The following is an 18,370-nucleotide window of genomic DNA, read 5'->3' as shown; positions in this document are numbered from 1 at the left end:
AGGTAAGAAAAACAGCCTGATCCCTCCCCTCCTGAGCCATGTGGATAATGGAGCTTAGAGCCAGTGAAATGGCCCCTAAGGGCAAAAAATAGAAATAGAGGAGAAAAAGCGATCCTATTGTTTTCTTTGCTTATTATGAAATATCATGTATATAAACAGAAATGTGCATTAACCACATGTGTACACTTTAATGAATCTCTATAAAGCAAACACCTGTGCAAATTACCACATAGCTCAAAAAATAGATAATGTAATTAGCTGGGCACCCTGTCAAAACCTCATTCTTCCCCCATGGGGTAACTCTGTCTTGATATTCATGTTAATCACTTCTTTGCTTGATAATTTTTTTTAAAATAGTTTTTACCACCTGTGCAATATATCTCTCAGAAGTTTTGTTCCAAGAGGTGCCATTTATATTGAATGTAATGTGCAGTGGGCCCATCCTTAATATAGTTTGCTTGTTTTTGAACTATGTATCAATGGAATCATGCTGAATATATGACTTTGTATTTTATTTCACACAACACTGTTTGCAAGATTTACCTATGTCTGTATAGCTAGGATTTATTCTTTTCTATTTCTGTCTAGTATTCCATGATAGTATACCACAAGTTAGTTTTCCATTTTATCCCTGGATGGATATTTGGATTGCTTTCAGTTTGAAACTCTTACTGTTGCAATCTTGCAATGAATATTGCACTCTTAAACATCCCATGTGCATTTTTAAACATCTAAGAGTCTAGACTGAGGAGTAATGTTTCCAGGTTGTACTGTATAAATGTTTTCAGATTTCACTGAGTGTTATTAAACTAGTCTGTCAATTTGTGTGAGTTCCCGTTCCTGCATGTCCTCATCAGTGCTGGGCTTTTTTTTTTTTTTAATTGAACTATAGTTGATTTACAAGACCTTCTAGAACTAACACCCAAGAAAGATACCCTTTTCATTATAGGGAACTGGAATGCAAAAGTAGGAAGTTAAGAGATACCTGGACTAATAGGCATATTTGGTCTTGGAGTACAGAATGAAGCAGGGCAAAGGCTGATAGAGTTTTGCCAGGAGAACACACTGGTCATAGCAAACCCTCTTCCAACAACACAAGAGAAGACTCTACACGTGGACATCACCAGATGGTCAATATTGAAATCAGACTGATTAAATTCTTTGCAGCCGAAGATGGAGAAGTTCCATACAGTCAGCAGAAACAAGACCGGGAGCTGTCTGTGCCTCAGATCATGAACTCCTTATTGCCAAATTCAGACTTAAATTGAGGAAAGTAGGGAAAACCACTAGACTATTCAGGTATGAACTAAATCAAATCCTTTACGATTATACAATGGAAGTGACAAATAGATCCAAGGGGTTAGATGTGATGGACAGACTGCCTGAAGAACTATGGACAGAGAGAGGTTCGTGACATTGTACAGGAAACAGGGATAAGACCATCCCCAAGGAAAAGAAATGCAGAAAGGTCAAATGGCTCTCTGAGGAGGCCTTACAAATTGCTGTGAATAGGAGAGAATCGAAAGGCAAAGGAGAAAAGGAAAGATATACCCATTTGAATGCAGAGTTCCCAAGACTAGCAAGGAGAGATAAAAAAGCCTTCCTCAGTGATCATAGAAATCTCTTCAAGAAAATTAGAGATACCAAGGGAACATTTCATGCAAAGATGGGCACAATAAAGGACAGAAATGGTAATGGACCTAACAGAAGCAGAAGATATTAAGAAGAGGTGGTAAGAATACACAGAAGAACTATACAAAAAAGATCTTCATGACCCAGATAATCATGATGGTGTGATCACTCACCTAGAGCCAGACATCCTGGAATGCAAAGTCAAGTGGGCCTTAGGAAGCATCACTATGAACAAAGCTAGTGGAGGTGATGGAGTTCCAATTGAGCTGTTTCAAATCCTAAAGGATGATGCTATAAAAGTGCTTCACTCAATATGCCAGCAAATTTGGAAAACTCAGCAGTGGCCATAGGACTGGAAAAGGTCAGTTTTCATTCCAGTCCCAAAGAAAGGCAATGCCAAAAAATGCTCAAACTACCACATAGTATCATTCATCTCACATGATGGTAAAGTAATGCTCAAAATTCTCCAAGCCAGGCTTCAACAGTGTGTGAACCATGAACTTCCAGCTGTTCAAGCTGGGTTTAGAAAAGACAGAAGAACCAGAGATCAAACTGCCAACATCCATTGGATTATCAAAAAAGCAAGAGGGTTCCAGAAAAACATCTACTTCTGCTTTATTGACTATGCCAAAGCCTTTGACTGTGTGGACCAAAACAAACTCTGGAAAATTCTGAAAGAGATGGGAATACCAGACCACCTGACCTGCCTCTTGAGAAATCTGTATGCAGGTCAGGAAGCAACAGTTAGAACTGGACATGGAACAACAGATTGGTTCCAGATAGGGAAAGGAGTACATCAAGGTGGTATATTGTCACCCTGCTTATTTAACTTCTATGCAGAGTACATCATGAGAAATACTGGGCTGGAGGAAGCACAAGCTGGAATCAAAATTATCAAGATAAATATAAATAACCTCAGATATACAGATGACACCATCCTTATGGCAGAAAGCAAAGAGGAGCTAAAGAGCCTCATGATGAAAGTGAAAGAGGAGAGTGAAAAAGTTGGTTTAAAGCTCAGCATTCAGAAAACTAAGATCGTGGCATCTGGTCCCATCACTTCATGGCAACTAGGTGGGGAAACAGTAGAAACAGTGACAGACTGTATTTTTTTGGGCTCCAAAATCACTGCAGATGGTGATTGCAGCCATGAAATAAAAAGATGCTTGCTCCTTGGAAGAAAAGTTATGACCAACCTAGATAGCATATTCAAAAGCAGAGACACTTTGCTAACAAAGGTCTGTCTAGTCAAAGCTGTGGTTTTTCCAGCAGTCTTGTATGGATGTGAGAGTTGAACTATAAAGAAAGCTGAGCACTGAAGAATTGATGCTTCTGAACTGTGGTGTTGGAGAAGACTCTTGAGAGTCCCTTGGACTGCAAGGAGATCCAACCAGTCCATCCTAAAGAAAATCAGTCCTGAATATTCATTGGAAGGACTTATTCTGAAGCAGAAACTCCAATACTTTGGCCACCTGATGGGAAGAGCTGACTCATTGGAAAAGACCCTGATGCTGGGAAAGATTGAAGGTGTGAGAAGGGGACGACAGAGGATGAGATGGTTGGATGGCATCAGCGACTCAATGGACATGAGTTTGAGTAAACTCCGGGAGTTGTTGATGGACAGGGAGGCCTGGCATGCTGCAGTCTGTGGGGTTTCAAAGAGTCAGACACAACTGAGCGACTGAACTGACTGATTCACAACTCTAGTTGTTTCAGCTAGTTTCAGGTATGCAGCAAAGTGAACCAGCTATATGAATCCACATCTGTATTCCTCCTAGGATTTTTTTCCCCATATTTTGCTGTTACAGGACCCTGAGTCAAGTTCCTTGTGCTATATACAGTTGCTCCCTATTAGCTATTCACTTTATATTTAGTAGTGCTGGATATTATTATACTTTATAATATTTCTGAAACCACTGAGTGTGTAATGGTTATCTCATTGTGGATTTAGATTTTAATTTCATCTTAATAGTGAGATTGAACTCCTTTTATGTCTTTTGGCTTTTTTTAAGTATCTACTAAAAAAAAGTCTTCTGCCCATGTTTCTACTGGGTTGTCTGTCTTACTGATTTATAGGAGTGTTTGTTTCAATAATAAGAACATGAGTCTTTAGTTTTACGTGTTACAAATAGCTTCTTTTGTTTCGTGATTTCTCATTTCATTCTCTTTAAAATATCTTTCAATGAATACACATTTTAGTATAATTTTAATGTAACCAAATTTACTATCTTTTCCTTTATGATGTGTGCCTTTTGTTTCTTGTTTAAGAAATCCTTCCATCTCCTGAAGCTATAATTTCCTTTATTACTTTATTTAAAAAAACTTTGTAGTTTTACCATTTGTATTAAGTTGATCTACCTGGAATTGATTTTAGAATGATATGAGGAAAGTGTCCTATTTAATTTTTTCCCATAGGAAAAATCAGATGTATCTATGGCATTTATTGAGAAGTTAATCTTTTCCCCAGTTTTATACAGTGCCTACTGTCTTTTCAGTGCACTGTTTTTCAAGCAACTTGTTGAGAAACAATATGTTTCAAGGCTTGTATGCCTTTGGGAATTATGTTAAGTATAGCAAAGGATTGGCAGTCAAGAATAAAATGAAAAGCAGTAGTATATAATAACTGAGGAATTTGGAAGTAGTATAAAAGTAATTCTGGGATATACATTTACCTCAGTATAAACATATGCATGATGCTAAAAGTACAGTGTGGGCTTTGAGGACGTCCAGGCTGGCATTATAGGCTGAACCTTGTTCTTAGTAAGTCTTTTTTTTTTTAACCTTTGAATTTGAACATGATACTTAATGACCCTCACTTTCCCAGAAGTGAAATAAAAATAATGCTCATCTAATCCCCAGTGGCTCAACGGTAAAGAATATGCCTGCAGGAGACAGGAGAGGAGGCTTCAATCCCTGGGTCAGGAAGATCCCCTGGAGGAGGAGATGAGTGCCATCTCCAGTATTCTCACTTGGAAAATCCCAAGGACAGAGGAGCCTGGTGGGCCATGGTCCATAGGGCTGCGAAGAGTGAGAAGAGTCAGGCTTGACCGAGCACACACAGACACGCACTCTGTAACGCAGCACTTGATGGAGAGTCGCTTGAGAAATGTGTTCACTTTATTCCGAAGGGTTCCAGGAGCTGCACAAACAGGAAGACTGCAGCACTGGGAGAGACGGCTCCAGGGCAGCCCGGGGTGCCTGGCTCGCCAGAGTCCTTGCTGCCCCACTGCATGCCCACGTTGCTCATTGCTCAGTGCCCTGAATGAACTTACTCTGAGTTCAGAATTGTTAATTGGTTGTCATCCAACTTAGTAAGAAATGCCTTATCTTACTCATAGTGTGACATTCTAGATGATTCAGAATGAATCTGGGTTATGTTCATAGTTCATTCCTATGACTTAGCATTTCTTTTAAGACAAATTAACTATCAAAACTTCTGAGGGGAAGTTATACGATTTCTTGTCTCAAGTATTTATATGTGATCATAGTTTTCCCTCAGATAGAAGTACCTGTACAGTACTTGGAGGACATCGTATGGTTGCTGCAGACCACCTTTTCCTTCTTTGACATACTTTCCTCCTCTCTCAGCTTCCTTGTTATAATGATAAGATATCTCTCTCTTCCTTTTGTTCCACCCTCTTTCTGATCCTGTACCTATAGCACAGGAAGTACTTATGGGTATCCTACGCCATAACTCCCAGCCATTCCTTTTTAATTATTCTTTCAAAAACCTTGTATCCATTCATTACTACGCCTCAATTTGTCAGAACATCTCCACTTGAATTTCTTCTCACCGTCTTAAACCAAACTTTTCACCTTTTTAAATTAAAAAAAAAATCTTTTTCTTCCCAAATCAAATACTCTGTGCCTTCCCCTCCTTTTTATCCTATGTATTATGTCCTCTCAAGTACTCTACAAGCTTTTGTCAAAATAGTTTCTGAGTTGTCTCATTTTCACTGTTTCTACTTTCTCACAGGCCTTCTACTTCTCCTCATACATCTTTTATAATTTTTTTAGTTTTTAGGCTACACCACGTGGCATGTGGAATCTTAGTTCCTTGATCAGGGATCACCCACATCCCCTGCATTGAAAGCATGGAGTCTTAATCACTGGACCATCAGGGAAGTCCCACCTCACACTTAATCTGGTCTTGCTTTCAGGTTAATTCTACTACATCTGCCTGTACCAGAAGTCCCAGTGACTCCTCACTACCTGTCAGTTCAGTTCAGTTGCTCAGTCATGTCCAGCCGTTTGCCACCCCATGGACTGAAGCATGCCAGGCTTCCCTGCCTATCACCAACTCCTGGCTCAAACCCATGTCCATCGAGTTGGTGATGCCATCCAACCATTTCATGGCCATAAGAGTTCTCAAACATTTTTAGGAAGAGTTGTTTCATTCATTTGTTTACATTCAGATGTCTAAATTATTTCCAGGAGTAGGTCTGAGGTGAAGTTTGTGGATCACTCTAAATACATTGATAATCCTCATATGCTGACAGGGTTGAAAATCAATGGTTGGAAGAGGACATAGGAAATGGAATGAGTACTGCTTATGATTTGACATAAATAATTATTCAGATATCAGTGCTTTATTTGGGTGGTGGGGTCACAGGTGCTCATTGCATAACTAAGTAGAAGAAAACATAGGGGTGAATCTGTGTGACCTTAGGTTAGGTAGTAATTTCTTAGCTATGACACCGAAAGTGTAAGTACAAAAGAAACTCTGGGTAAATTGGACATCAAAATTTAAAAACCTCTGTGCATCAAAGGACACTATCGAGAAAGTGAAAAGATAATCCACAGAATGGGAGAAAATATTTGCAAATCATATCTATGGAGTTGTATCCAGAGAATATAAATTAATTCTTACAACTTAATAATAAAAAGATAATCCAGGGAACCTGGTGGTCCAGTGGTTAAGACTCCATGCTTCCATAGCAAAGGACAAAGTTCAATCCCTGGTCGGGGAACTAAGATCCTACATGTTGCATGCTGCTCAGGAAAAAAAAAAGATAATGCAATCTAAAAATGGGCAAAAGATTTGAATAGGTATTTGTCCAAAGAAGATACACAAATGGCCAATTAGCACAGGAAATGATGCCCAGCATCATTAACCATCAGGGAAATGCAAATTAAAATCATGGTAAGGTACCCCACCCCCCAGAACAGCTGTAATTTAAAAAATATAAAAACATAGTAATAATGTCAGGGAGGATATGGAGAAATGAGAACTCTTTTCCGTTGTTGGTGGGTATGCAGCCATGCAGTTTCTGAAAAGGTTCAATACGGAGTTGCCATATGACCCAGCAGTTCCACTCCTAGGTATATATGTGAGAGAAATGAAAACACACGTCCACAAAAAAGTTACACGAATGTTCATAGCAACATCATTTATGGTTCAGTTCAGTTCAGTCGCTCAGTCATGTCCGACTCTTTGCGACCCCATGAATCGCAGCACGCCAGGCCTCCCTGTCCATCACCAACTCCCGGAGTTCACTCAGACTCACGTCCATCGAGTTAGTGATGCCATCCAGCCATCTCATCCTCTGTCGTCCCCTTCTCCTCCTGCCCCCAATCCCTCCCAGCATCAGAGTCTTTTCCAATGAGTCAACTCTTCGCATGAGGTGGCCAAAGTATTGGAGTTTCAGCCTCAGCATCAGTCCTTTCAATGAACACCCAGGACTGATCTCCTTCAGAATGGACTGGTTGGATATCCTCGCAGTCCAAGGGACTTGCAAGAGTCTTCTCCAACACCACAGTTCAAAAGAATCAGTTCTTCGTGCTCAGCTTTCTTCACAGTTCAACTCTCACATCCATACATGACTACTGGAAAAATCATAGCCTTGACTAGACAGACCTTTGTTGACAATGTAGTGTCTCTGCTTTTTAATATGCTGTGTAGTTGGTCATAACTTTCCTTCCACGGAGTAAGCCTCTTTTAACTTCGTGGCAGCAATCACCATCTGCAGTGATTTTGGAGCCCCAAGAAATAAAGTCAGCCACTGGTTTCCATTGTTTCCCCATCTGTTTGCCATGAAGTGATGGGACTGGATGCCATGATGTTAGTTTTCTGAATGTTGAGCTTTAAGCCAACTTTTTCACTCTCTTTGACTTTCATCAAGAGGCTCTTTAGTTTTTTTTCACTTTCTGCCATAAGGGTGGTGTCATCTGCATATCTGAGGTTATTGATATTTCTCCCGTCAATCTTGATTCCAGCTTGCTACTGAACCAAAATAACATGAACAAGCCTATTCCACTGAAGGGAAATTTGGTTTTCTAGGATCAAGGTAACTGATCAAACTTAAATTCTAAAAGCTTTTCTTTCCTTGCTTCTATGACATTTCTGATCCAAGCCAGCAAGAATTCTCCATCATTCTTTTTTAACCATTGCTTTAAAATTTTCACGAGAATTTCTGCCTCCAGATTGGATCATCTTGCAGTTTTTTTCATTTGCCTGCATGTGTAGATAACTAAAAACCAACACAAATCTTAAGTGATTCTGTTCCATGTCTTGTCTGTTCCCCACCTATCCCATTATACCTCCACATCCCACTAGTAGTCCCTTCAGCCTTCCATAAACTACCAATAAAACCCAAATAGACTGGTTTGAATTTTAACTGCTTTCATTTTTCCCTGCTAGTCTTCTTAACTATGGGTAGCAAACCCCTCCCCCTCAAGGAAGCTAAGCTGCTGAAAGAATAGAGGAGGAATTCTTTTCTTCTCAGTTATTCAGTCCCTGAAGTGTTGATTAGAAGGAATTAAACTTTCACAGTGAGCTCCAAATTTCATATATGTTATTAATTTGAGATTTCTCTTAGTAATTTAAATGTTCAGAAAATAAGTTATGGTTTTGCTGAACAGACAGTGAGCTGGCCAGAATTTTTAACTTACCGGCTGCATAGCTGTATTGAAGATTAATGTGTAACACTTGTGATGAGGCACTAGTGAAGACACGACAGCAGTATGCTTTCAGTAAAACTGAATTTATAGTAATAATATGTGTATCGAAGTGGGAGGGTGGGTCAGATTCTGTTAGGTTTGGTACGTTAAAGAATGAATTGGGACTTCCCTGCTGGTCCAGTGGATAAGAATCTGCCTGCCAATGCAGGGGACATGAGTTCGATCCCTGGTCTGGAAAGATTGCACAGGCCATGGGGCAGCGAAACCCATGTACCCACAACTACCAAGCCCACAGTCTAGAACCCTCAAGGCACAACAACTGAGTCTGTGTGCTGCAACAGCTGTTGAGCCCATGAACCACAGCTACTGAAACTGGTGTGCCTAGAGCCTGTGCACAGCAACTAGGGAAAGCCCATGAGCACTGACGAAGACCCAGCACAACAAAAAATAATAAAAAGAAGAAAAGGATGAATTGGCCTCTGCCAGGATCATTCATTGGAGGAAGCTGGTGTTCATGGCAGGGAAAGTGTCATAGCAAGCAGAATGAAGCAGATTTTGCTTAAATGTGCAAAACCGTTAGGGTTAGGAGTAAGAGTAATATATGGAGTGATTAGAGGAGACCCCATGACACATTTACAAGACTAAAGGGTTTTTGTTTGCTCTTTAATAGGAAAGAGAGGCAAGCTGGTGGAGGGATGGTGGTGGTTGAATCTTGCTGTCAGTCTTTGGGTCTAGCTGTTGAAAGCAGCTGTGTGGCTGTAACATGCTGTGGAAGCAGGTGTTTCCCCCATATGGCCTCTTTAGATGTCAGACCCTGATCAGTCATTCATTCTTGCACACTCATTTTTCATATAAACACCTAATAGCAATCTAAGCCTGTAGCCATTGCTGAAGATGGTTTCCTTTGATATTGTTTCCTTTGTAAAGATTTCCTGTTTGGTAGATTTAAAAAAAAAAAAAACAAGCTCTTGCTCTGTAACTTCTCCTCCTCAGCAGAGTAAAAGAGTAGAAAGGTGATTAATTGTAGAGAGAGCATTCATAGTTCAAAATGACAAATTTCCCTTATATACTTTAAGCTGCTTATTAGGAAGTTTTTAAATCAAGTGGTTTTAATTCATTGCTTGCCCTGTGGCATTCTCCATTCAAAACACAAGCAGAATACTCCATGACTTTCTCTTCTGGACTTTGCTATCCAATCACACCAATATCAGAGCCCATCAATTATTATTACAGTTTCCATCAACATGTCTTCCTCACTGTGCAGAGAAAGGCTAGTCGTGGGAAAGGATCCGGTGAAGGTCTTTCCCAACCAATTAAAGATACATCAGGAGTCCTCTTTCTAAATAATTCCCAAAGTACCAGCTCTGTTGAATCACCTTTGTTGGGATTTTTAGCAGCCTATCCCCAGTCTCTTAAGAAAAACAGGTTAAAGTTAAAGACTTCAACTGATAAAATGATTGGGCTTCAAATGTCAAAGGTTAGTTGGCAGGGCTTTAATTGCAGTTGCGTTCAGCTCAACATTTGTCAAGCACCTATTCTGTTTAAGTTAAACCGTATGTTAGGTAATATGAGAGTCAGAGACGAAAAAAGTATTTTTAAGGAATTAGGTAGAGAGGGGGTAGACCTCTACTAGAGAAAGGTATGTGTGTGCATGCTCAGCCTTGTCCGACTCTGCGATCCCACAGATTGTAGCCCACCAGGCTCCTCTGACAATGGGATTTTCCAGGCAAGAGTACTGCAATGGGTTTCCATTTCCTTCTCCAGGGGATCTTCCCAACCCAGGGATTGAACCCATGTCTCTTTCATCTCCTGCATTGGCAGGCGGGTTCTTTACCACTAGTGCAACCTGGGAAGCCTAAAGAGACAGGATAGTATGTTTTTAAAGGAGCTAGAAAAATAAGATATTTATATGTGGAATTAACAAAAATAGAGGAATACAAAGTAATAAGGGAATGCAGAGAAGGTAGAGGACATTTCTTATAGGAGATTCAGGAAGACTTGACAGATGAGGCATTTATTTTGCATTAATGAATGAGAGTATTTGATTTCTCTTGTTGAAGTAGCTCTAGTGATTCTAATGGTCCCACCTCTAAGCCCCTTGTGATCTTGGAGGGCTGGCTAGGAGGTAGAGGCCATAGGAGCTGGCCAGCTGCCAGTCAGTCTAAAAAGGCTCCAGTAAGCAGGAGGTGACAAGAGGATTGGCCTAGCACTTTTATTGCAATTTTATTGCAGTTTAATTTAGTGGCCCTTTCTTGAGTCCCTGCTATGTATGAAAACACTGTCTGGAGAATAATATAAATAAAACAATGTCCCTAGTTAACTAACTAGTGGAGGAAATAAACACACGATACAACTCAATATAACATGAGGCTTGTGATTGGGCTGTAGAGGTACAAACAAAGGGCCAAGGGAAGCACAGAGGAGGAAGCCATTGATGTGGTGTTTCGTAGCAGGAGTCAGTGAAGGCTTCACACAGGAAGTAATATTTGACTGGGCATTGAAAATAAGTGCTATTTCTAAAGTGGCAAGGAAAGGAAAAGGCATGGCACAGAAAGGAAGTAGCATAAGTGAAGCACATAAACACAGGATGTGAATAGTCTAGCAATGCTAGAATGCCCAGGGATGGGCTAGAAATGGAGGGTGGAGCTGGGTTGTCGTGAAGGACCCTAAATGCGAAGAGAGCTGGGCAGAAAGGAGCCACCAGGTGTTTCTAAGTGCGGAGGAGTGAGGTGCGACTTGCGCTGTGCCCCCTGCTCTAAATGGGTGGCTTAGCGACAAGCAAAGGGCAGGAAGCAAGAGTGCCAGTCAGGAGGATGAGAGACGATAAGAGTGTGAGCCGAGATGGGGGAATGGAAGTGGAAAGAAGGAGGTAAGTTCGGGACACGCAGGGTAGAAGCAGTGAATTATCCCCAGTTTGAAATGGAAATGAGAGGCAGCGAGGCACAGAGACCGCAGTGCTCCTAGTAATACGACGGTAGCTCCATGAATGAAGGTGGGAACACTTTGGAAGAGCAGTTTGATGTTGGAAAATGGCGAGGTTGAGATACTTCTTCCCAGGCAAGTACTAGAAGGCCACATCAGGGACTTAAGAGTGGTACCAGGGTCAGAGCTATAAATTTGGAGAATCATTACCAAGCATGTGATTGATGATGGTGGAAGCTATGGGCCCAGAAGAGCTGGTCCTGAGAAACCATAGGGGAAGCAGTGACAGTCAAAATCAGCACGTGCCTTTCTAGAAAACACCTTCCAGAGGAGGAAGAAGAGCAAGTAGCAAATGGAGGCAGAGTTGTCATTGGGAGTACCAGGAGAGGGCGAGGAGCTTCTGAGAGGTGCTTGGAGTGTGGGGAAATGGCAGGCCTGGGAAAGGTCGGAGCTTCAGCCTGCCTTACCTGGAGTCGTTGCTATAAATATCTATGTGCATAGAAGTATTTCTGAGTCAGTGAGACTCTGTCCTTTGGCTGCTGTCTTTGCTCATTTAAGTTCTTAGTCTTCCTCTCCACTCTCTACCCCTCTAATCTCCCTTCTACTCTCTCTTCACACAGTGGGAGGGAGAGAAATGAAAAGGGGAAGTGGAAGTTAAAAGTGTAAACATTCTTGGTTTGATTGCAAATAAATTGCGTATTCTTTATCTTGAATAAGCCATCTTAATGGTAATAAAGTCACTTTGTCTAATTTTTAAGTTCACCGTGTCTCTCGTGGTCATAAATGTGTTTGTCACAAGAAGTAAAAATAATCTGAAAATCGTGGGTCCAGCTGAGTAGACTTAACATTTATTTCCTGATTCTGATGTGGTCTTGATATCAGTCTTTATCCAATTTTGTTTTTGTTCTTAAAAGTACCACTCACCTCAGTCCAGATTTGTGAAGGAAATGGTACTGATTTTGGTACTGATGTAAACCAACCATGTTTACTTTCAGTTAACCAGATATCTTTTACTTTCCAGCCCATCTGGAAAGTAACACTCTGTTTCAGTGTTATTTTAAATTTAAGTGGCTGGTTATATAATTTCTAAAAGTTTTCTTTTCATGTTTGGTATTCAAACTTGATCCAGAATCTTTATTCTAGTGACTAGAAACTTGTCTTCACTGGTCAAGATCACATGAGTGGTGTCCATTTGTCTTTCTAGATTTTGGCTTCAGTAACCTCTTCACTCCTGGGCAGCTGCTGAAGACCTGGTGTGGCAGCCCGCCCTATGCCGCACCTGAACTCTTCGAAGGAAAGGAGTATGACGGACCCAAGGTGGACATCTGGGTATGTGACTGCCACCTCTTCTCCCTGCAGCGTTAGTTACCCTAGTCTGACGGTAGCTGTCCTCATCCTGGACGAGACTGAGATCTTGATCGCCTGTTTGAATTTTCAATTCTTTGTACAGAGTCTGTTCTCCAGCCCTTGTCATACGGACTGAGCCACAGGTTTCCATCTCCCCCTTTGCATCTGCAAAGATAAAAAAAAAAAAAAATCCCAAGGGCAAGCTTGGACGGATGCCCTTGCCAAGAACAGAAATTCTTTCTGTTGTTGCCACTTGCCTTCTCCCTTGGATAAGTACTGAGAGAAATTCTAGATATGTTCCCCAAAATTAATGTCTGGAAGCAAAGAAGAATGCTAAATATTCTAAAGACGATTGTCCTTGACAATGCCCCATATTATTTCTCATTAAAAAAAAAAAAAGAAAAGGAAATGTTTGTCCCATTATCTCGCACATGACTCACCACTCTCTTCATTAGGTAGGTTCAGTCGCTCATTTGTGTCCGATTCTTTGCAACCCCATGGACTACAGCATGCCTGGCTTCCCTGTCCATCACCAGTTCTTCATACACATACTATAGTGACCTCTCTTGTTTCTCTGATGCGATTAATCAAACATGTTCTCTGTTTGCGATGCAGAGCCTCGGAGTCGTCCTCTACGTGCTTGTGTGTGGGGCCCTGCCGTTTGATGGGAGCACACTGCAGAATCTGCGGGCCCGGGTGTTGAGTGGAAAGTTTCGCATCCCATTTTTTATGTCCACAGGTAAGGGAGATACCAGCACACAGCTATGACTGGGTTCATTGAACAGTAGACATGCTAAGTTATTCCAGAATTGAGTGATGGGGTATACATGGCCCATTTAACAGTTTGCTGAATTGAACCTCTAGAGGCATGATTCTATAGGAACAGAGTGTCTAGGTTTTAGCTTCAGATAACCCTGCTCGAGTTTGGTTCTGGACTCTACAAAGGCTGCTAGTATGGTGGGCAGATTACTAAGTCTTTCTGAGCTTTCATTTCCTGATTAATAAAAGGCTGACAGTTTTGTGAGGACCACTACTATGAGAACTAAATTAAATAATGTTGGAGAGTTAATAGGCCCAGCACATAGTAGCAGGGCAGTAGATGATAGTCCTGGTTCGTCTCTGTTTTATCTCACCCTTTTTCAGGATAATATTTCTGTTGGGTTGGTCTAAAAGTTTGTTTGGGTTCTTCTATAACACTTAAATGGTAAAATTGTTTGGCCAACCCAGTATTTACTGGGGGCTCCATTGACATGTGGTAATAAATGGCAAGGGGAAAGCAGGCTTTGCATCTTAGTCTTGCTGATATTACATTTCCTGCTTCTGTGACATTTATCCCCCCAACTCAAATAAAAAAGTACTTTTTGAATGAGTGGGCAGTAGCTCTTAGAAAAAAGTATCACTGAAAACAGGCACCCAGAATCTCCAGTATTTCATCACCGTCTGTATGCACACATGAGAAAGGGACATCCTGGGGCAATGCTCTAAGCAGTCTGCTTAGTTTTGCTTCATCATGTTTCCAGTTAAAGGTACAACCTGTAGAGTGTATGTCAGCTGGGTTGGGAGCAGAGTGTAAGCACATGGGAATTACGTTTTAGAAAGAAAACAAGAATTGCATTTGAAATCAACATCAGAAATGTTGTTTCTAAAATGCATTTTAGAAAAAAGCCATGGGAAAAATAAAATAGAGCCAGGCGGTAGGTTAGGGATGGTGGTTGGGTGTTTATTTGTAAAGGTATGGCAAAGAACCCCTTCCCTGAAAAACAGACGTTTTGGTGAAGACTTGGAGAAGACGAGGGGAGGGTGTAAGCTGTGCAGTCTGAGGAAGGGCTTTGCAGGCAGAGGGGACAGTGAGAGGGCAAAGGCCTTATGGGTGTCTAAGGAACAGGATGGAAGCCTCTGTGCTAGAAAGAAATGAGAGAGAGGACGGGAGAGGTGCAGTCACAGGGGCAGGAGAAATCTCACTTTGAGGGCCTGGTCAGTCAGTATAAAGACCTTAGTTTTCACTCTTGAGTGAAACGTGAAAAATCAGAGGATTTTAACAAAGGAATGGCATTAACTTTGGGTTTTCTTTAGCTTTTATTATTTATTATGAAAAATTTCAAGCATGCAAAAGTATTGAAAGAATTTTATGGTGATTTTTCTTTAAAAAAAAAAAAAATCACTCTGCCAACTCTCTTGGTTGAAAGGTTCAAGCGCTGAAGGAGGGAGACCAGTTAGTAGGAGATTTTGGTGGCTAGTTCCCAGACTGGAGTGTAGAGGTTGGGGTGGTAAGAAGCCTTCAGATTCAAGAGATAATATGTACTGTGTGGCACCGTTCCAAGTGTTTTGCAAACATTAACTCATTTAATTATTTTAACAACCTTATAAGATACATGAGACTATTAGCCCCCATGTTATACGTGATAAAGCTGAAACCAGGAGACGTTTAGCTATTTTCCCAAGATAACACAGCTACTAAGTGACTGAACTAGAATTTGAACCTAGGCAGTCTGGCTCCAGCAACATTTATGTGGGATTTGATCTGAGAGAAAGAGAGTAATTAAAGGTAACTCCAGGGTTCTTGGCTTGAGGAACTGAAAGCATGGTTTTACTGCTAATAGAGGTGGGAATGGCTAGAGAAGACTGCTTCCATTTTGGAGAGAGGTTTTAGATGTGTTCATTTGAGATGCCCATTAGACATCTAAGTTGAGTTATGGTATGGGCACTTGAAATTAGTAGGGCTTGGTTGGGAGTGGTGGGCTATGGATACACATTTGGGAATGGTCAGTGTATAGATAAGATTTAAAGCTCTGAGATAAGGTCACATTTTAGGCCATGGATATAGAGATGAGAAAAGGTCCAAAGATTAATCTCTGGGACACACTAACATTCAGAGATCAGGAAGGTGAACAGGGATCAGCATAGGAATGGTTAGTAAGGTAAGCCAGAGCGTTTGTGTCCTGGAAAACAAGGGAAGAGGATGTTTCAAGGAGAAGGAATGAGGAATGGTGTGGAGGTCCCCTGATGGGTCAGATGATAGAACTTGTTGGAGGACAGAGAAGACATAAAGTGCGCCATCATACTAAGAAAGCATTGAGACAGGAAAACAAGGCAGGCAGCCTTGTGTTGATCAGAGGGTCAGTTTTTTATAGGGTAACTTACTCACAGGGTGGGATCAGACAGACAGCGATCCAGAAGCATTTGCAGCTGTACTCAGCACTGTGAAGGGGACAGTTTTCTAGTTAACCTAAGAATTGAAGGGTATGTGCTTAGGAACAGGAAGTACATTCCTGTCAAGACTTATGAATGGGTGACTAGTCTGATGGGCACCAGGAATATGTCAGCCAATCTCTTCATCACTTTTTGGAGATACCAGAGCATAGAGGCCACCTGGACCTCATGGTCATGAAACAGCGTCCAGTAACTACACAGTCCTTGACACAGAGAAGTGATTTACTGCATGGGGACAGACTTGGGGGCACAGTCAGTGGAAGGACAGGAGGAATGTAGGGGCCCAAGATAGCATCAGTTATGCTAACAGCCACACAGAACTGAATATCAGATTTAGGAATTCGAAGATCATTGATGATCTTGAAGTCCAGATTTGGTGGTGGAGAAGGAGCAAAGCTCTAACTCATGTCAATACAACCAAAAAAAATTAGAAGGGAAATGGAGAGAAAGGAAATAGGCACAACTCTTTCTGGTTCACCCTGCAAGGAAGCAGAGAAGGGTGCGGTGGATTGCTCTGACAAGCATCACCAGTGATCTTGTCCTAATCTACTAGATATCCTCAGTCTTCATCTTAATGACTGCATGGCAGTGTTTGCAGCTAAACACTAAAAATTCACCACTGCTTGCTTTCTTTCTTAAAAGTAAACTTTATTTTTTAGAACAGTTTTGGGTTCATAGCAGAATTAAGCGGGAAGTGCAGAGAGCTCCCGCGTTCGCCCCCGCCCCACCCCTGCACACTCACGGCTTCCTGCACTGTCATTCGTTCGTTGCTGTTCAGTCGCTAAGCCGAGTCCAGCTCTTTGCAATTCCATGGACTGCAGCACGCCAGCTTCCCTGTCCTCCACTATCTCCCAGAGTTTGCTCAAATTCATGTCCATTGAGTCAGTGATGCACTCTAAGCATCTCATCTTCTGCCACCCTTTTCTCCTTTTGCCTTCAGTCTTTCCTAGCATCAGGGTCTTTTCCAGTGAGTCAGCTCTTTGCATCAGGCAGCCAATGTTTTGGAGCTTCAGTTTTAACATCAGTCCTTCCAATGAATATTCAGGGTTGCTTTCCTTTAGGATTGACTGGTTTGATCTCCTTGCAGTGCAAGGGACTCTCAAGAATCTTCTCCAGTACCATAATTCGAAAGCATCAGTTCTTTGATGCTAAGCCTACTTTATGGTGCAGCTCTCACATCCATACATGACTGTTGGAAAAGCCATAGCTTTGACTATTCTTTTGTTGGCAAAATGATATCTTTGCTTTTTAATATGGTGTCTAGGTTGTCATAGCTTTCTTCCACTGTCGGTATCTGAGGTAGAACGTTTGTTACAGTTGATCAACTTGCAGTGGCACTACACTGAATTATCACTGAAGTCCACTGTTGACTGTGGTTCTGGTGTCACACAGAGACTCCTCTGTGCCTGTTCACCCCCTCCCGCCCCCTTAACCCCAGGCAATCAGTGATCACTTTGCTGTCTCCACAATTTTACCTCTTCCCGAATGTCGGATAGTTGGGATCATGTAGTGTGTGATCTTTTCAGATTGGCTTCTTTCACTTAGTAATACGCGTATAAAGTTCCTCTGTGTCTTTTCGTGGATTAATAGCTCATTTCTTTTTAATGTTCCATAATGTTCCATTGCCTGGACATACCCAGTTTATTTATCCATTCGCCTACTGATCAACATCTTGGTTGCTTCCGCTTCTTGGCAGTTATGAACAAAACTGCTGCAAGTGTCCACGTGCAGGTTTCTGTGTGGATGTAAGTTTTCAGCTCACCTGAGTAAATACCAGGGAGTGGGATTGCTGGATTATACACTAAGGCTATATTTAGTTTCATAAGAAACCACCACACTGTCTTTCAAAGTGCCCGTACCATTTTGCACCTCCCCCAGCAATGAGTGGGAGTTCCTGTTGCTCCCCATCTTTGCCAGCATTTAGTGTTATCAGTGCTTTGGGTCTTTGCTGTCCTAACAGGTGTAAAGTGGTACCTTTGTTATTTTAATTTGTAAGTCCTTAATGCTGTATGATGGCTAGCAGTTAATATGCATATTTACCATCTGTATGTCTTGTTTGGCATATGTATAGATGTTTTCCCCGTTTTTTAATTGAGTTGTGTATTTTCTTATCATTGAGTCACTCCTTTTTTTATTATTAATTTTTATTGGAGCATGGTTGCTTTGCAGTGTTCTGTTACTTTCTACTGCACAGCAAAATGAATTTGCAGTGTTCTGTTACTTTCTACTGTACAGCAAAATGAATCAGCCACTCCTTGCTTTTTAAAATACCTTTTTTTCCATTGCTTCTCAGACACGACTTTCTCCAGTTTTCCTCCTGTCTCCCTGACTGCACCTTGTCTGCCAGATGTCTCTCTGC

The 18,370-nt window shown here is 41.4% G+C and overlaps 1 protein-coding gene across 5 annotated transcripts in view; it reads left to right on the top strand.

Annotated features, from left to right (window-relative positions):
* Positions 1–18,370, top strand: part of SIK3 (SIK family kinase 3) — a 263,445-nt gene that overhangs the window by 198,997 nt on the left and 46,078 nt on the right. For all 5 annotated transcript variants that reach the window (XM_040258061.1, XM_040258064.1, XM_040258062.1 and 2 more), the window contains exons 5-6: positions 12,659–12,783; positions 13,417–13,540. In XM_040258061.1, coding sequence (XP_040113995.1) covers positions 12,659–12,783; positions 13,417–13,540 — 249 coding nt within the window. The remainder of the gene's footprint in view (positions 1–12,658; positions 12,784–13,416; positions 13,541–18,370) is intronic.

Source organism: Oryx dammah, unplaced genomic scaffold, assembly GCF_014754425.2.
Source record: "Oryx dammah isolate SB20612 unplaced genomic scaffold, SCBI_Odam_1.1 HiC_scaffold_17, whole genome shotgun sequence".
Taxonomy (NCBI): domain Eukaryota; kingdom Metazoa; phylum Chordata; class Mammalia; order Artiodactyla; family Bovidae; genus Oryx; species Oryx dammah.
This window is presented reverse-complemented; position numbering and strand designations above follow the sequence as displayed.